At 47.7% G+C, this 20,311-nt stretch overlaps 1 protein-coding gene across 1 annotated transcript in view; it reads right to left on the bottom strand.

Annotated features, from left to right (window-relative positions):
- The window catches only part of CERK (ceramide kinase), an 88,491-nt gene that overhangs the window by 15,731 nt on the left and 52,449 nt on the right, over positions 1–20,311 (bottom strand). Inside the window, exon 7 of the mRNA XM_038756092.1 lies at positions 2,319–2,393. Within this exon, the coding sequence (XP_038612020.1) occupies positions 2,319–2,393 (75 nt within the window). The remainder of the gene's footprint in view (positions 1–2,318; positions 2,394–20,311) is intronic.

The raw sequence follows: 20,311 nt of genomic DNA, 5'->3' as shown, positions 1-20,311 counted from the left end.
TATTGATTATTTATAAATTATTTTAATAACAATAAAATAAAATACTTTTATTTACTCAGTGCCGCACACACCGAGCTACCTGGCATGAAGAACTTCTAGGGTTCTCACGACAACTCTGGGCTTGTTGTAGGTCCCAAGACTGTCATCATCATCATCATCATCAATAGTATTTATTGAGTGCTTACTATGTGCAAAGCACTGTACTAAGCGCTTGGGAAGTACAAATTGGCAACATATAGAGGCAGTCCCTACCCAACAGTGGGCTCACAGTCTAAAAGGGGGAGACAGAGAACAAAACCAAACATACTAACAAAATAAAATAAATAGAATAGATATGTACAAGTAAAATAAATAAAGAGTAATAAATATGTACAAACATATATACATATATACAGGTGGTGTGGGGAAGGGAAGGAGGTAAGATGGGGGGGATGGAGAGGGGGACGAGAAGCAGTCCCCTGTGTAGATTGAACGAAGCGAATGGGGAAACTGAGACCGCCACCACAATGCTACACTTTTAACAAGGGCACTCACGTCCCCCTAGATTGAAAGCTTGTTGTGGGCAGGGAATGTGTCTGTTAACTGCTGTAATGTACTTTCCCAAGCGCTTAGTACCGCTCTGCACACAGTCAGTGCTCAGTAAATACGACTGACTGCCTGCCTGCCTGACGGGTGGCAGCAGCTACTGATGTGGCTCCCGGGGCGTGATGGAATAAGTAGTATTTCCACGCCACATTGGAACCAAAAATTAAACCAGCTTGCCGTCTGTTGAACGGTGGGTGCATTCAGGTGCGTGGCAGAGAGAAGGAGGGAGCCAGAAAGGAAGTGGTGAATCAATTCACCAATCAAAACTATTATTTATTTTTTCTTTGGGTATTTATTAAATGCTTACTATGTACCAGGCACTGCACTGAGCGCTGGGGTAGATACAAGCTAATCAGGTTGGACACGATCCCTGTTCCACTCGGGGCTGACAGACTTCGTCCTCATTTTCCAGATAAGGTAACTGAGGCCCAGAGAAGTGAAGTGACTTGCCCAGTGTCACACGGGGTACAAGTGGCGGAGCCAGGATTAGAACCCAGGTCCTTCTGACTCCTGGGCTCTATTCACTCATTCGATCGTATTTATTGAGCGCTTACTGTGTGCAGAGCACTGTACTAAGAGCTTGGGAAGTCCAAGTTGGCAACATATAGAGACGGTCCCTACCCAACAACAGGCTCACAGTCTACTCTATCCAGTAGGCCACACTGTTTTTATTGAGCGCTTACTATTGCAGAGCACTGCACTACGCGCTTGGGAGAGGACAATATAACGGACTTCGTAGACCCGTTCCCTGCCCACAATGCGCCTACAGTCAGAGGGCATGATGAATGGTGGGGGTTCACAACGCTGGTCCTAAACCATCCCTCTTGTACGTATTTATTACTCTATTTATTTATTTTACTTGTACATATCTATTCTATTTATTTTATTTTGTTAGTATGTTTGGTTTTGTTCTCTGTCTCCCCCTTTTAGCCTATGAGCCCACTGTTGGGTAGGGACTGTCTCTATATGTTGCCAGTTTGTACTTCCCAAGCGCTTAGTACTCTGCACATAATAAGCGCTCAATAAATATGATTGATGATGATGATCCCTCTCCTCTGCTGCCACAACGCGAATTTATGGAGCCTTTCAGTTAGAGAAGAGTCTCAATCAACATGTCACTCGTATAACTGCGAGCGATTTGCTTGACAAAAAGTCAGAATTGAACTCGCTCACAGAATGCCCCATTTGCTTTAAGAGGTTCCCGGAAATCTTGATCAGCTTCTGGGGTCTGTAGTTTTATTTATTTGTATCGACGTCTGTCTTCCCCTGTCTAGACTGCAAGCTCGTTGCGGGCAGGGAATGTGTCTGTTTATTGATGATGATGATGACGGCATCTGTTAAGCGCTTACTACGCTGGGGGGGATACCAGGTGATCACGTTGTCCCACGTGGGGCTCACACTCTTAATCCCCATTTTACAGATGAGGTAGCTGAGGCTCAGATAAGTTAAGTGACTTGCCCAAGGTCACACTGCAGACAAAGGGGGGAGTCAGGATTAGAACCCATGACCTCTGACTCCCAAGTCCGTGCTCTTTCCATTGAGCCACGCTGCTTATTGTTGTGTTGTACTCTCCCAAGCACTTAGTCCAGTGCTCTGCACACAGTAAGCGCTCAATAAATACCACTGAATGAATGAATGACTCTTTCCAACCAAGATGAAAGGATGCATCGCCGCGGAGCAGAGGAGGCTCAATAAATACGATGGAATGAATTGAATAATCAAATGACACCTACCAACAATAATATGCAATGCCGACGTGACTGGATCGTTGGCACCAACTGTTGCGTAGCAAACACAGTCTGTGGAACCTGTCGGAGGAAGAAAAAATAAATTCTTCATCAAGAAATAATAATAACAATGATGACGGCATTTATTAAGCACTTACTCTGTGCAAAGCACTGTTCTAAGCGCCGGGGAGGTTACAAGGTGATCAGGTTGTCCCACGGGGGGCTCACAGTCTTTATCCCCATTTTACAGATGAGATCACTGAGGCGCAGACTCTTAGACTGTGAGCCCACTGTTGGGTAGGGACTGTCTCTGTGTTGCCAATTTGTACTTCCCAAGCGCTCAGTACAGTGCTCTGCACATAGTAAGCGCTCAATAAATACGATTGATGATGATGATGATGACGTTGCCAACTTGTCCTTCCCAAGTGCTTAGTACAGTGCTCTGCACACAGTAAGCGCTCAATAAATACGATTGATTTATTGATTGAAGTGACTTGCCCAAAGTCACACAGCTGACAACTGGCGGAGCCGGGATTTGAACCCATAACCTCTGACTCCAGAGCCCGTGCTCTTTTCCACCGGGCCACGCTGCTTCTCAATGACAGTATGTATTTTTTTAATGGTTTTCGTTAAGTGCTTACTCTGTGCCAGGCACTGTACTAAGTGCCGGGATAGATATAATCCATACTTCATGCTGCTGCCCAGATTATCTTTGTCCAGAAACGCTCTGGGCATATCACTCCCCTCCTCAAAAATCTCCAGGGGCTACCAATCAATCTGCGCATCAGGCAGAAACTCCTCACCCTGGGCTTCAAGGCTGTCCATCCATCCCCTCGCCCCCCTCCTACCTCACCTCCCTTCTCTCCTTCTCCAGCCCAGCCCGCACCCTCCGCTCCTCCACCGCTGATCTCCTCACCGTCCCTCGCTCTCGCCTGTCCCGCCATCAACCCCCGGCCCACGTCCTCCCCCGGGCCTGGAATGCCCCCAATCCCTCTGCCCATCCGCCAAGCTCGCTCTCTTCCTCCCTTCAAGGCCCTGCTGAGAGCTCACCTCCTCCAGGAGGCCTTCCCACACTGAGCCCCTTCCTTCCTCTCTCCCTCGTCCCCCTCTCCATCCCCCCCATCTTACCTCCTTCCCTTCCCCACAGCACCTGTATATATGTATATATGTTTGTACATATTTTTTTACTCTATTTATTTATTTATTTCATTTGTACATATCTATTCTATTTATTTTATTTTGTTAGTATGTTTGCTTTTGTTCTCTGTCTCCCCCTTTTAGACTGTGAGCCCACTGTTGGGTAGGGACTGTCTCTATATGTTGCCAATTTGTACTTCCCAAGCGCTTAGTACAGTGCTCTGCACATAGTAAGCGCTCAATAAATACGATTGATGATGATGATGATGATATAAGGCTGTCAGGTTGGACACAGTTCCTGTCCCACCTGGGGCTTACAGTCTTCATCCCCGTTTCACAGGTGAGGGAAGTGAGGCCCAGAGAAATTAAGCGACTTGCCCGAGGTCACACAGAAGAAAAGTAGCGGAGCCCACATTAGAACCCACGACTTTCTCACTCCCAGGCCCGTGCTCTAGCCACTGTGCCTCGTGCTAAGAAAAGTGACTTGCCCAAGGTCCCACAGCAGACAAGGGGTGGAGCTGGGATTAGAACCCAGGTCCTCTTGACTCTCAGGCCCGGGCTGTAGCCACTAAACCACAATGCTTCCATCCTTCTAATTCTTCAAAGAAGATCTGGGGATCCACTCCCCTTTCTTCCATGCTTCCCCTCTTAAATATGCCAGGACAAATACAAATAAAATTACGCGCCGCACAATTGAAAGCCTTGTCAGCGATCCGTAATCCCACTTAGTAAATGACCTCTCCTTCCTCTGCTGGAGGTCTCTATATGTTGCCAGCTTGTACTTCCCAAGCGCTTAGCACAGTGCTCTGCACACAGTAAGCGCTCAATAAATACGATTGAATGAATGAATGAATAAGGTACTGCTAAAATGGATGGAGTATCCCCTCTTCCTGACAGCGGGAGTAGGGGCAGGACCATAACTGGGAACTAATGGTTGCCTATAAGGTAGGGAATGTTTGTTGGGGTGTCTTCTAATTGACACACCGGTGGTTGTCCCTGTTAATGGCCTTTGGTGGTGGGGTCTGGGGGGGGGGTCCAGATACCTAAATCTTGCACCATCAAGTCAAATACAATTGATTGATTGAAATAATAATAATAATAATAATAATAATAATGGCATTTATTAAGCGCTTACTATATGCGCAGCACTGTTCTAAGCGCTGGGGGGGAATACAATAATAATAATAATAATAATGGCATTTATTAAGCGCTTACTATGTGCGCAGCACTGTTCTAAGCGCTGGGGGGGAATACAAGATGATCAGGTTGTCCCACGTGGGGCTCACAGTCTTCACCCCCATTTTACAGATGAGGGAACTGAGGCCCAGAGAAGTGAAGTGACTTGCCCAAAGTCACACAGCGGACAAGTGGCGGAGCCGGGATTCGAACCTATGACCCCTGACTCCAAAGCCCGGACTCTTTTCAATAAGCCACGCTGCTTCTCTAAAATGTGAAAGAACATGCATTACCACAGATGGGAGAATGCATTTATGGGGACACTTTATATATAATAATAATGATAATAATCATAATGATAATCATGGTCCTTCCTTTATGGGAACACTTTATATATAATAATAATAATAATAATAATAATAACGATAATCATGGTCCTTCCTTGGGAAACCCAGAGTTCACTGAAAACGTAATTTACACCTGCCACACTAGAATTTCACTAGGTATTTAAGTTGATCCCATTTCCAGTGACACTTCCTACCTGTAAGTTTCAGATAAAGACAGGGAGTCAAAGTACTCCCCGTCAGCGCTTCGAACAGTGCTTTGCACATAGTAAGCGCTTAATAAATGCCATCATTATTAAAAGTAGTTTAGTAGATTGAAGCAATCGCCTTGCTAGCTAGCTTGCCTCCCTTGGAATCTGACAGAGAACCCCAAGTGAAATTACTGATTTTCTTTAGGGGTGGGGCAGCTCTGACACCCTGACACCTCCAGCCGAAGGACTTAGTACAGTGCTAAGCGCTTAGTACAGTGCTCTGCACACAGTAAGCGCTCAATAAATACGATTGATGACTTCTGAGGCTCAAAGCCTCTGGCGCCACAAAGACTTTTCCTTTGGCTGAGAAGGAAGTCTGGAATAATTTTGCAGGGCTGTGGCCTGGCTACCCCTAAGTCAAATTGCAGGTAGAGAAGCAGCGTGGCTCAGCGGAAAGAGCCCGGGCTTTGGAGTCAGAGGTCATGGGTTCAAATCCTGGCTCTGCTAACTGTCAGCTGTGTGTCTTTGGGCAAGTCACTTAACTTCTCTGTGCCTCGGTTACCTCATCTGTAAAAGGGGAATGAAGACTGTGAGCCCCACGTGGGACAACCTGATCACCTTGTAACATCCCCAGCGCTTAGAACAGTGCACATAGTAAGTGCTTAATAAATGCCATTATTATTATTATTTGTTAAGTGCTTGCTATGTCCCAGGTACTGTATAAGCACAGGAGTAAACAAAGCTAATGGAGTTAGACACAATCCCTGTCCCACTCAGGGCTTACAGTCTAAATCCCCATTTTCTGGATGAGGTAACTGAGGCCCAATGAAGTGATTTGCCCAAGGTCACACGGCAGATAAGCGGTGGAGCTGGAATTAGAACCCAGGTCCTTCTGGTTCCCAGGCCTGGCCTCTATTCTCAATACGCTTTACTGAATGATTTTAGCCAAGGGTCTGTGATCGTTTCTACGGGGAAAATATTTCTCCAGCAGAAGGGCGAAAGAAAATGAAATGAAGAGACATCTCTGAGGGGCCCCGGAGGATGACCGAAGCTTTTGTCCCGGGCTTTTCCCGGCACGCTGTGTCCAATCCCGATCCGCATTGGACGCCAACGTGCCAAACCCAGATGACCCGTTTCGTGATCACCCCGAAGAATGAGAACGGATTAAAAATATCTGTTCCCTTTATAGTGTCAGCAGAAAGGCGACCCGACTCAGAGACTCAGATAATTAATTCTCACGTCGCGGAACGGAGATACCCTGATTTATTTTGATGCGGAATCTCTGCAACCATGGGAACGTTACGGATGTGCCTGCCTTGTATTGCGGTTCCTCTCCGCTTTAGGCTCATTGCGACCCAAAAAGAAAACCGCTCTAGGATCAAGGCTGGCAAAAGAGGGAGCCCAAAGGCCACTGATGTGCTAATTCGTGCCCGGATTCGCGGCTGTTTTTAATTTCGGAAAGATGGTATCGAAGAGAAACTCTCCAGAGCTTCGTACGCCGACATCTAATATATATGTATATATATATAGATGTATTACGTATGTATATTAATATACGTATGTCTGTTAAGGGAAGAGGATGTGCAAAGGCCTCATGTTAATTCACAAATCTCACAACACATTAACGCAACCTGTCAGGAGCCATTTGGAAGCTCGGCCTAGAATACTGAGCTACCGTAGCTCCGAGACGAAGGGGCTCAAGTCATCTCTCCTTGAGGGCAGGGAGCATGTCTACCAACTCAGTTGTGTTGGACTCTGACAAGCACTTAGTACAGTGCTTTGCACAGGGTAGGCACTCAATAAACACCATTGATGGATTGATCTCAATCAGGCCAGAGTGAAAGGCTATTCCCTGCCTCGGGCCTGGAATGCCCTCCCTGTTTATATCATCAATCATATTTATTGAGCGCTTACTATGTGCAGAGCACTGTACTAAGCGCTTGGGAAGTACAAATTGGCAACATATAGAGACAGTCCCTACCCAACAGTGGGCTCACAGTCTAAAAAGTTTATAGTTCATATCCGACAGACGATCTCCCCCCAATCCTTCAAAGCCTTATGTTTTTTTTTGATGGTATTTGTTAAGCGCTTACTATGTGCAAAGCACTATTCTAAGCGCTTATTGGAAGCACATCTCCTCCAAGAGGCCTTCCCGGACTAAGCCCTCCTTCTCCCTTCTTCCACTCCCTTCTGGGTCACCTTTGCACTTAGATTTGCACACTTGATTCACTCCCTCAGGTCCACAGCACTTTCGTCCATATCTGTCATTCATTTATTTATATTAACGTCCGTCTCCCCCTCAAGACGGTCAGCTCGTTGTGGGCAGGGAACGCGCCTACTGACTGTTATATTGTACTCTCCCAAGCACTTGTATCGTGCACTGCACGCAGGAAGCGCTCAATAAATACTACTGATTACCCGGAATCGGAAATGCTATTCTTCCTCTGTCTCTTCTGATTTTGGATGCCCCAACTTTCAGAGGGAGGACCAGAACCTCCCCTGGCCCAGCAGGATCTCGGCTCTGCCTCCCAATCAATCAATCGTATTTATTGAGCGCTTACTGTGTGCAGAGCTCCCACGTAGGAAGGAAGAGAACCAATACATCTAATCAGTGCCATTTATTGAGCGTTTATTTCATGCTAAGCGCTTAGGAGAGCATAATACAATAGAGCTGGTAGACACGTTCCCTGCCCACAGGGCGCTGACAATCTTCAGGAGCTGCTGCGGATGCAATAAGGGTCTGCAGTGGCAATCATCATCATCATCATCATCAATTGTACTTATTGAGCGCTTACTATGTGCAGAGCACTGTACTAAGCACTTGGGAAATACAAATTGGCAACACATAGAGACATAGAGACATAGAGACAGTCCCTACCCAACAGCAGGCTCACAGTCTAAAAGGGGGAGACAGAGAACAAAACCAAACATACCAAGAAAACAAAATAAATAGACTAGATACGTACAAGTAAAATAAATAAATAAATAAATAAATAGAGTAATAAATATGTACAAACATATATACATATATACAGGTGCAGTAATCAGAAACGTAATGAGAAGCAGCAGAGAAGAGCGTGGCTCAGTGGGAAGAGCCCGGGCTTGGGAGCCGGAGGTCTTGGGTTCTAATTCCGGCTCCGCCACTTGTCAGCTGGGTGACTTTGGGACTTCTCTGTGCCTCAGTTCCCTCATCTGTAAAATGGGGATTAAGACGGTGAGCCCCACGAGGGACAACCTGATCACCTTGTATCCCCCCCAGCGCTTAGAACAGTGCTTCATCATCATCATCAATCGTATTTATTGAGCGCTTACTGTGTGCAGAGCACTGTACTAAGCGCTTGGGAAGTACAAGTTGGCAACATATAGAGACAGTCCCTACCCAACAGTGGGCTCACAGTCGCTCCTGTGACCAGACCACGGCTTGTCCTCCAGACCGTAAGCTCGTGGTTGGCGGGGAATGTGTCTACCAACTCCGTTATATTTTGGGCTTTATTTTTGTTTTTTCATGGTGTTTGTTAAGTGCTTACTCTGTGACAAGTGCTTAGTACAGTGCTCTGTGATCCCTAGGAGTTTTATATCAGTTTAAAGGCCTGGTCTTCTACAACCTCAAACCCCAAGAGCACACCCCCCATCGTCGCTGAGGCCCGAGGAGGCCCTCTCATCGACGACTCCCAAAAGGCAGCCTCTCGGGGACTCCCGTCCCGTCCTCTGGGCCACAGGCGCCCCTGTTTTTCCATCTTCACGTCCCCGCGGAAGATTCTGGCTCTAGCTCGATGTGGGGTGTCTGCTGCTTTGCTCTACCCTTTAAGCTTTCAATCTTAGCACTCGCCTCTAGAGACTTAGCGACGGACTCGGTTCAAAGAGGCCTAAAATACAAAACGAACAGACACACACACTTGAGTGGAAGGAAAGAAGTTCTTTTACCCCCAGGCCCCGGAGAAACCAGGAGGATGTCCGAACCAGACTGCAGTTCCTAGGAAAATCCGTGAGGCCCGTTAGCAAACGAGTGGGATCTTTCCTCTCTCGGGCGACTTCCTTTCAAAATAGGTAAGGATGATAATAATAACGATAATAATGATAATTGCGGCATTTGTTAAGCGCTTATTATGTGCCAGGCACTGTTCTAAGTGCCGGTGTAGTTACAAGGTTCTCCGTTTGGACATAGTCCCTATCCCTCATAGGGCTCACAGTCTTAAGCCCCAATTCATAGATGAGGGAACTGAAGTCCAGAGAAGTGAAGTGACTGGCCCAAGGTCACACAGCAGACAGTGGCAGAGCCGGGACTAGAACCCAGAACCTTCTCTCAGGCCCATACTCCATCTATATATGACAGGGCGCTATGGACACTTGGGAGGGAATGAATTCTCGAATAGCGGGTGTCATGATTGAGTACCCGTGATTGAGTACTTTTATTTATTTAAGCATCTTCCTTTCATTTTGGAGGCTCTAATCGCTTTACCCCAGCTGCCTGACCCTTCTTTTAATTTCTGTTTCCCCTGATCCTTTGAAAGACAATCGGGTATCTAAATTGCCCTGAATTTAATCAGAAGCCCCGGGGAGGTAGCGATCTCGGCAGATTATGCAGCACGGCTATTAAAAATACGCTTCTTTTAATAATTAGAAACTCGGGAACAAGCTCAAAGAATGAACAAATAAACGTTTATCATTACCTAACGGCTCGCCCGAGAGTCAGATAAATCTAAATGTGCTTTCAGCTCCATCCCGATCCTTCTGGAGTGGAACCTTTCTGGGCTAAATGGACAAGCTTGGGAGCACTGATGCGAATCAGGGGAGCTGGGTTTTGACTCCGGCTCTGGCCCACGGCCGTTTCTCGAGGACGGTCTGCCCCACGGTAAGAATAATAATAATAATGATGGCATTTATTAAGCGCTTACTATGTGCAAAGCACTGGGGAGGTTACAAGGTGATCAGGTTGTCCCACGGGGGGCTCACAGTCTTAATCCCCATTTTTACAGATGAGGTAACTGAGGCACAGAGAAGTGAAGTGACTTGCCCGAAGTCACACAGCTGACAGTTGGCGGAGCCGGGATTTGAACCCGTGACCTCTGGCTCCAAAGCCCAGGCTCTTTCCACTGAGCCACAGTTCTTCCTGTTTCTCCGGCGTGTTCCCGAGGGACCCGATTCCTTCCCATGGGGGGTGACCGTCCCTGCTGGTCCAGGATGGGGTGAGTCCGGAGGCCGGAGCCGCGGGGACTTGGAAGGTGGGGTGCCGTCCAGGGTCTCCCCAACACCCGCAGGTGGTATCCAAGAAGTAAGGCAGTGTGGCCTAGTGGAGAGAGTTCGGGCCTGAGAGTCAAAAGGAGCTGGGTTCTAATCCCAGCTCTGCCATTTGTCTGCTGTGTGACCTCTGGCAGGTCACTTCATTTCTCGGTGCCTTAGTTCCCTCATTTGTAATAACAATAATTGTCTCCCCCTTCTAGACTGTGAGCCCGCTGTTGGGTAGGGACCGTCTCTATATGTTGCCAACTTAGACTTCACAAGCGCTTAGTACAGTGCTCTGCACACAGTAAGCGCTCATTAAATACGATTGAATGAATGAATGAATAATAACTACTTCTCAAGTGTTCACTCTGTGCTAAGCACTGTTCTGAGTACTGGGGTAGATACAAGCTAATCAGGTTGGACACAGTCCCTGTCCCACATGGGGCTCACAGTCTTAATCCCCATTTTACAGGTGAGGGACTGAAGCCCAGAGACGTGAAGTGACTTGCCCAAGTTCACACAGCAGACAAACGGCGGAACCGGGATTAGAACCCAGGCCCTTCTGACTCCTGGGCCCGTGCTCTATCCACTAAGTCACACTGCTTCTGCGGATTAAAATGGGGATGAAGACTGTGAGGTCCATGTCATCAATCGTCAATCGTATTTATTGAGCGCTTACTATGTGCAGAGCACTGTACTAAGCGCTTAGCACTGTACTAAGCGCTTGGCACTGTACTAAGCACTGTACATATGAGATCAGGGATGGTGTCCAACCTGTTTATCTACCCCAGCGCTTAGTACAGTGCCTGGCACAGAGTAAGTACTTAACAAATACCACAAAAAACTTCGTCCTAGGGTCAGCGTCGGCCGTGGGCGAGCCCGGAGAGGACGCTTTGTCCCAACCTGTGTCTTCACTCGCCGGGCAACCAGCGGGACACGAGATCATCCGTCCGGCCTCCTGTACTGGCCCCACCGGGTTGGCGCAGACCCAGGCCGCCCCAGAGTTGTGCCAGTGGATGTGATGGACCCGTACAGGAATAATAATAATAATAGTGATGGCATTTATTAAGCACTTACTATATGCAAAGCACTGTTCTTTGAAGCGCCGGCGGAACGGATGGATTGTGACTGGGGACGGGCGGCAGGCGGGGGCACTAGTCTGTGGGTTCCTACGGGGCACGCTCGATTATTATTTACTGAACGCTTTCATAAACCCGTCAAATCGTCCTATTTACTGAGCGCTCTCGTAAGTGTTTTGTTGTCTGTCTCCCTCTTCTAGCCTGTGAGCCCGTTGTTGGGTAGGGACTGTCCCTATATGTGGCCGACTTGTACTTCCCAAGCGCTTAGTCCGGTGCTCTGCACACAGTAAGCGCTCAATAAGTGCGATTGAATGAATGAATGAATGAATGATTAGACTGTGTAACGGACACGAAGCTCTCGAAGCTCAAAAGGCTCAATCAATCAATCAATCAATCGTATTTATTGAGCGCTTACTATGTGCAGAGCACTGTACTAAGCGCTTGGGAAGTACAAATTGGCAACACATAGAGACAGTCCCTACCCAACAGTGGGCTCACAGTCTAAAAGGGGGAGACAGAGAACAGAACCAAACATACCAACAAAATAAAATAAATAGGATAGAAATGTACAAGTAAAATAAATAAATAGAGTAATAAATATGTTCAGATTGATTGAATGAATCAATCAATGATTGATTGATTGAAGGAATCAGGCTTGGCCGGCCCTCAGCTAAAAATGCCCCGGCGCTGGAATTGGGGGTGAACGACCATCCCCAGACGGTTGTTATTTTCACCGGGAAGCGAAGAGAAGGCCGCCGGGACGAGTGACCGGATGCTGCGAGCCAAGCAGATGGAGATGTGAGCGGTCACCGGGGCCAGAGGGAGGCCGGGGACAATTAGTGGAATCAATCAATCAATCAATCGTATTTATTGAGCGCTTACTATGTGCAGAGCACTGTACTAAGCGCTTGGGAAGTACAAGTTGGCATCACATAGAGACAGTCCCTACCCAACAGTGGGCTCACAGTCTAAAAGGGGGAGACAGAGAACAGAACCAAACATACCAACAAAATAAAATAAGTAGGATAGAAATGTACAAGTAAAATAAATAAATAAATAAATAAATAGAGTAATAAATATGTACAACCATATATACATATATACAGGTGCTGTGGGGAAGGGAAGGAGGTAAGACGGGGGGATGGAGAGGGGGACGAGGGGGAGAGGAAAGAAGGGGCTCAGTCTGGGAAGGCCTCCTGGAGGAGGTGAGCTCTCAGCAGGGCCTTGAAGGGAGGAAGAGAGCGAGCTTGGCGGATGGGCAGGGGGATTGGGGGCATTCCAGGCCCGGGGGATGACGTGGGCCAGGGGTCGATGGCGGGACAGGCGAGAGCGAGGTACAGTGAGGAGATTAGTGGTGGAGGAGCGGAGGGTGCGGGCTGGGCTGGAGAAGGAGAGAAGGGAGGGGAGGTAGGAGGGGGCGAGGTGATGGACAGCCTTGAAGCCCAGGGTGAGGAGTTTCTGCCTGATGCGCAGATTGATCGGTAGCCACTGGAGGTTTTTGAGGAGGGGAGTAATATGTCCAGAGCGTTTCTGGACAAAGATAATCCGGGCAGCAGCATGAAGTATGGATTGAAGTGGAGAGAGACACGAGGATGGGAGATCAGAGAGAAGGCTAGTGCAGTAGTCCAGACGGGATAGGATGAGAGCTTGAATGAGCAGGGTAGCGGTTTGGATGGAGAGGAAAGGGAATTAGAGGAAGGAAAAGGGGGTGGGGGACAAGGGGAGCCCTCCCCAACCATCCCACCCTCACCAAGCAGGCCGGAACGCACTTTTGGGATTCTTCCGCTGTTCAGGTGAGGTGAGGGGGCCGAGGCGAAAGGGCCCTCCGGCGATCTCGTCTCACAAGAGAGCCCCGGGCCGGGTATCCGTGACGGCCACGGATTACACACCGCAGCCGTCGAACCGGTCGGGGGGGAGACTCCCTCTAACTCAGCTGTTTTCCAGGACCCCCCCTCCCAACTGGGATCACGGACTAGGCCGAGCGTCTGAAGCAGGGGAGAGGGACGAGCAAGATCTGAAAAGAACAGCCTTAAGGGAATCAGAGCCTTAACAGATCCTAAGGGAAGCAGCGTGGCTCAGTGGAAAGAGCAGGGGCTTGAGAGTCAGAGGTCATGGGTTCGAAACCCGGCTCCGCCACTGATCAGCTGTGAGACTTCGGGCACATCACAACTTCTCTATGCCTCCGTTACCTCATCTGTAAAATGGGGATTAAGACTGTGAGCCCCATGTGGGACAACCTGATCACCTTGTATACCCGCCCCCCACCCCCCAAGTGTTTAGAACAGTGCTTTGCACATAGTAAGTGCTTAACAAATGCCATCATTATTGACAGCCTTGAGCTGGGCAGGGAAATTAATAAATGCCATTATTATCATTATCATTTTCAATATAAGTCTTCCAGCAAAGCCGAACTTAGGCTAGAAACCTCCCTGAATACCTGCTAAAGAACCTCAAACTCAAGTGGTAGTGTTTGGGCTGACTCTGGACTAAATTTCACACCCGCAGACACATGCACACACATGCAGAGACACACACACACACCCGGCAAAGCTAAAGTAAACCCAGCAAAGTGCCCAGGGGCCAGAGACCAGCAGACAGCTGCCAGAATAGCTGCATCCCAAGCCACTGCGGTTGCACAGTGACTGGGCAAGTCACTTATCTTCTCTGGGCCTCAGTTCCCTCATCTGTAAAATGGGGATTAAGACTGTGAGCCCCCCGTGGGACAACCTGATTACCTTTTAACCTCCCCTGCGCTTAGAACAGTGCTTTCCACGTAGTAAGTGCTTAACAAGTGTCATTATTATTATTATTATCCTCCCAAGTGCTTAGTACAGTGCGCTACACATAGTAAGCTCTCAATCAATACCACTGATGGATTGATTTTCACCACCCTTGTTCGGCAGCTCTTTTCAGGATCCCAAATGGCAGAGTTCACAAAGTACCTATTTTTTAAAAAATGGTACTTGTTAAGTGCTTACTATGTGCCAGGCATTGTACTAAGCGCTGGGGTAGGTACAGAGAAGCAGCGTGGCTCAGTGGAAATAGTCCGGGCTTTGGAGTCAGAGGTCATGGGTTCAAATCCCGGCTCCGCCAACTGTCAGCTGTGTGACTTTAGGCAAGTCACTTAACTTTTCTGTGCCTCAGTTACCTCATCTGTAAAATGGGGATTAAGACTGTGAGCCCCATGTGGGACAACCTGATCACCTTGTAACCTCCCCAGCGCTTAGAACAGTGTTGAAGTTAGAGAAGCAGCGTGGCTCAGTGGAAAGAGCCCGGGCTTTGGAGTCAGAGGTCGTGGGTTCGAATCCCAACTCTGCCATTTATCAGCTGTGTGACCTTGGGCAAGTCACTTAACTTCTCTGGGCCTCAGTTCCCTCATCTGTAAAATGGGGATGAAGACTGTGAGCCCCACGTGGGGCAACCTGATCACCTCGTAACCTCCCCAGCGCTTAGAACAGTGCTTTGCACATAGTAAGTGCTTAACAAATGCCATTATTATTATTAGAACAGTGCTTTGCACATAGTAAGTGCTTAATAAATGCCATTATTATTATTATTACAAGTTAATGAAGTTGGACACAGTCCCTGTCACATATTCATTCATTCATTCAATCGTATTTATTGAGCGCTTACTGTGTGCAGAGCACTGGACTAAGCGCTTGGGAAGTACACGTTGCCAACATATAGAGACGGTCCCTACCCAGCAGCGGGCTCACAGTCTAGAAGGTGCATAGTCTTAATCTCCATTTTACAAAGGAGGGAACTGAGGCCTAGAGAAGTGAAGTGACTCGCCCGAGGTCACAGAGCAGGCAAGTGGCGGAGCCGGGATTAGAACCCAGTTCCTCTTGACTCCTAAGCCTGGGCTCTCGCCACTAGTCCACGTTGCTTCTCAGCCATCCCCTGGGCCAGATTGACTCGGCCGCTCGCTGGCTCCGGGCACCCAAATCTCAGACACGAGGCCTAAAAAGGGGAAGGCGCCGGAGACGGCGGCCTCAACCTCCCGCTGGATTCAGGCGCCAGCGTTTCCGCGACGCGGTTGCCGCTCGGCTTTGGCTCGGGGAGCGTCTACACGCAGACAAGCCTCCTTTCACGCCCTCACCACCTTCTCCACATCGAAAAAAACACAGAGCCCATTGAGCCGCCTAGTCTCACCTCTCTTTCGGTGAGAAGACAGATCCACTTGACGAGATCGCAACCCCGCAGCTCGAGTTCAACTTTAAAATGCTCGCATTCATTCATTCATTGTCGTATTTACTGAGCGCTTACTGTGTGCAGAGCACTGTACTAAGCGCTTGGGAAGTCCAAGTTGGCAACATATAGAGACGGTCCCTACCCAACAGCGGGCTCACAGTCTAGAAGGGAGAGACAGAGAACAAAACATATTAACAAAATAAAATAAATAGAATACATATGTACAAATAAAATAGAGTAATAAATATGTACAAACATATATATATATATATATATATATATATATATACAGGTGCTGTGGGGAGGGGAAAAGCTGTGTTCCAACGGGGCCTTACTGAGGCAAAGGTGAGGTGAAATTCCCATATTTTTTACCAACATCAATGGCTTTTATTGAGTGCTTACTGTGTGCAGAGCACTGTCCTAAGTGCTTGGGAGAGGACGATACAACAGGCACATTCCCTCCCCACAATGAGCTGACAGTCTAGAGGGAGAGACTAGCTTTCTAGCTTTATTTCTATTTATTCTGATGACTTGACACCTGTCCATGTGTTTTGATATGTTGTCTGTCTCCCCCTTCTAGACTGTGAGCCCGGTTTTGGGTAGGGACCATCTCTATATGTTGCCAACTTGTACTTCCCAAGTGCTTAGTACAGTGCTCTGCACACAGAAAGCGCTCACTAAATACGATTGAATGAATGAGACAGGCCTTAATATAATTTTTAATACGTAATTTAACGATACGAGTTTAAGTGCTGCGGAGTTGAGGGTGGGACAGATATCAAATGCTCAGTGCATAAATGACACCAGTCCTCTAGACTGTAAGCTCACTGTGGGCAGGGAATGTGTCTGTTTATTGTTGTATTGTCCTCTCCCAAGTGCTTAGTCCAGTGCTCTGCACACAGTAAGCGCTCAATAAATACGGCAAAGAATGAATGAATGAGAGGGAACCGGGGATAAGGGAGCTGAATCAGGGAAGGCTTCTTGGAGGTGATGTGACCTTAGTAAGGCTCTGAAGGTGTGGAAGGGGAGGGTGGTCCAGGCTAGGGAAAGAAGGTGGGACAGGGGTTGGGGGTGAGACAGTTCATTCATTCATTCATTCAATCGTATTTATTGAGCACTTACTGTGTGCAGAGCACTGTACTAAGCACTTGGGAAGTACAAGTTGGCAACATATAGAGATGGTCCCTACCCAACAGTGGGCTCACAGTCTAGACAGCTGAGATCTATCAAAGCAGCGAGGCTCTGTGGAAAGAGCATGGGCTTTGGAGTCAGAGGTCATGGGTTCGAATCCTAGCTCTGCCAATTGTCAGCTGTGTGACTTTGGGCAAGTCACTTAACTTCTCTGGGCCTCAGTTACCTCATCTGTAAAATGGGGATGAAGACCGTGAGCCCCCGCTGCGGGACAACCTGATCAACTTGTAACCTCTCCGGCTCTTAGAACAGTGCTTTGCATCATCATCATCAATCGTATTTATTGAGCGCTTACTGTGTGCAGAGCACTGTACTAAGCGCTTGGGAAGTACAAGTTGGCAACATATAGAGACAGTCCCTACCCAATAGTGGGCTCACAGTCTAAAAGGGGGAGACAGAGAACAAAACCAAACATACTAACAAAATAAAATAAATAGAATAGATATGTACAAGTAAAATAAACAAATAGAGTAATAAATATGTACAAACATATATACATATATACAGGTGCTGTGGGGAAGGGACATAGTAAGCGCTTAATAAATGCCATTATTATTATTATTATTTATGAGATCGAGGCACAATCAATCAATCAATCAGTCGTATTTATTGAGCACTTACTGTGTGGAAGCTGGCGCCAGAGGAGCGGCGTGTGCAGACCGGGCTCTACTAGGTGAAAAGTGAGGCGAGATAGGAGGGGACAAGCTGATTTTAGGACTTTAAAGTCGATGGGAAGGAGTTTTCTTTGACGAGGAGTTGGATAGGCAATCACTTGAGGTTCTTGGAGGGGTGGGAGATACAGACCAAACCCTTTTTAGAAAAATGATCTGTGCAGCAGAGTGAAGTACGGACTGGAGAGGGGAGAGGCAGATGCAGTAGTCGAGGTGGGATAGGGTAAGTGCTTGGATCAGATTGGGTGGATTTTAGTGATGTTGTGGAGGTAGAACAGACAGGATTTGGTGACAGACTGAATAAGCGGGTTGAAAAAGAGAGATGAGTAGAAGACAGCGCCAAGGTTAGGCCTGCCCTCTGTGTTCAGGAATGGCCCCCCGGGCTCTGACATCCACCGCCCTCCGCCCCCCACCCAGGTCTTGTTATAGATGGAACACACGGGAAAGCGGACCTTCTCTCCCAGGTTAAATAATGATAATAACGGCATTTATTAAGCTCTTACTATGTGCAAAGCACTGTTCTAAGCGCTGGGGAGGTTACAAGGTGATAAGGTTGTCCCATGGGGGGCTCACTGTCTTAATCCCCATTTTACAGATGAGGTAACAGAGGCACAGAGAAGTTAAGTGGCTTGCCCAAAGTCACACAGCTGACAATTGCCGGAGATGGGATTTGAACCCATGACCTCTGACTCCAAAGCCCGGGCTCTTGAAAGAGGTCAGCGGGCTCAGGAAGGATGGGCTCTCTCCCTCCACGGGAAAAGATCGCCACCCCCGAGTTGGCCACATTGGGGCCTAGGGGAAAGAGCCCGGCCTGAGAGTCAGAGGACCTGGGTTCCAATCCCGGCTCCACCACTTGTCTGCTGTGTGACCGTGGGCAAGTCACCTTACGTCTCTGGGCCTCAGTTTCCTCATCTGCAAAATGGGGATTTTTCTCCCTGTTCTCCCTCCTCCTTGGGCAGTAAGCCCCATGTGGGACCTGATTATCTTGTATCTACCCCAGTGCTCAGTACAGTTCGTGGCACACGGTAAGTATTTAACAAATACAATTATTATCATCATCATCATTATTATTATTAATAATGCAGTTCCAATATCAGGCTTAAATTTCAAGAAGTAAATTTCGGAGAAGAAACCATCTGGCTAAGGTCCCCGCAAATGGAAATAAGCCCCTCGGACCTGTTGGCCCTGGAGGGGGAACTTTGGAATCAACAAACAAATTAATCTGTTAAAACAGTTGCTGGGTCACAGGAGAAGGAGAAGCTGATCATTTACAAAGCAAACAGGCGGAGACTTTAGGAAATTGAGCTTTTCTTCATTCCCCTCCTCCCTCCTTGCTTTTGATCGATTTACTGATGCCTGATTATTATGAGAACTAGTCTGAGTATGAGAAGCAGCGTGGCCTAGTGGAAAGAGCCCGGGCCGGAGAGTCAGAGGATGTGGGTTCTGATCCCGGCACTGCTGCATGTTTGCTGTGTGATCTTGGGCAAGTCACTTCACTTCTCTGGGCTTCAGTTCCCCTCATCTGTAAAATGGAGATTAAGACTGTGAGCCCCATGCGGGACAGGGACTGTGTCCAACCTGATTAACTTGTATCGACCTCAGTACTTAGAACAGTACTTGGCTCAGAGTAAGCATTTGAGAAGTTCTATTATTATTATTATTATCATCATCATCATCATTACAGATGAGGGAACAAAGAACCGAGAAGTGAAGTGACTTGCCCAAGATCAAAGGAGGCCTTCCCAGACTGAGCCCCCTCCTTCCTCTCCCCCTCCTCCCCCTCTCCTTCCCCCCCCGCCTTACCTCCTTCCCTTCCCCACAGCACCTGTATATACGTATATATGTTTGTGCATATTTATTACTCTATTTATTTTACTTGTACATATTTATTCTATTTATTTTATTTTGTTAATATGTTTTGTTTTGTTGTCTGCCTCCCCCTTCTAGACTGTGAGCCCACTGTTGGGTAGGGACCGTCTCTTTATGTTGCCAACTTGGACTTCCCAAGCGCTTAGTACAGTGCTCTGCACACAGTAAGCGCTCAATAAATCATCATCATCATCATCATCAATCGTATTTATTGAGCGCCTACTATGTGCAGAGCACTGTACTAAGCGCTTAATAAATATGATTGAATGAATGAATGAATGAATGGTGGACGAGTGGCAGAGTCACATTAGAACCTGTGACATTCTGGCTCCCAAGCCCATGCTATATAACAATATAAGAGACACATTTCCTGCCCACAATGAGCCTACAGTCTAGGGATGAGACAGACATGAATAGAAATGAATAAATAACAGATATGGACATAAGTGGGGACATAGAGAAGCAGCGTGGCTCAGTGGAAAGAGCACGGGCTTTGGAGTCAGAGGTCATGGGTTTGAATCCCGGCTCTGCCAATTGTCAGCTGTGTGACTTTGGACAAGTCACTTCACTTCTCTGTGCCTCTGTTACCTCATCTGTAAAATGGAGATGAAGACAGTGAGCCCCCCGTGGGACAGCCTGATCACCTTGTAAGCTCCCCAGCGCTTAGAACAGTGCTTTGCATATAGTAAGCACTTAATAAATGCCATTATTATTATTATTATTAAGTGGCGTGGGCCTGGGAGGGGGGATGAAAGTCAGGGCGATGCAGAAAGGAGTGAGGGAAGTAGTAGTGTACTGGCCTTGAGGCAGTGTAGACTTCGGGGGGTCGGGAGTCTTGGGATCTAGACTCAATTCTGCCCTTGGCCTGCTAGGTGACTTTGGGAAAGCCACTGAACCTCAGGCTCCCCATCTTTACAATGGGGTTAC

The sequence above is a fragment of the Tachyglossus aculeatus genome, chromosome 14, assembly GCF_015852505.1.
Source record: "Tachyglossus aculeatus isolate mTacAcu1 chromosome 14, mTacAcu1.pri, whole genome shotgun sequence".
NCBI classification, from domain to species: domain Eukaryota; kingdom Metazoa; phylum Chordata; class Mammalia; order Monotremata; family Tachyglossidae; genus Tachyglossus; species Tachyglossus aculeatus.
Note: the sequence above shows the minus strand (reverse complement) of the source record. Positions and strands in the feature narration are given on the sequence as shown.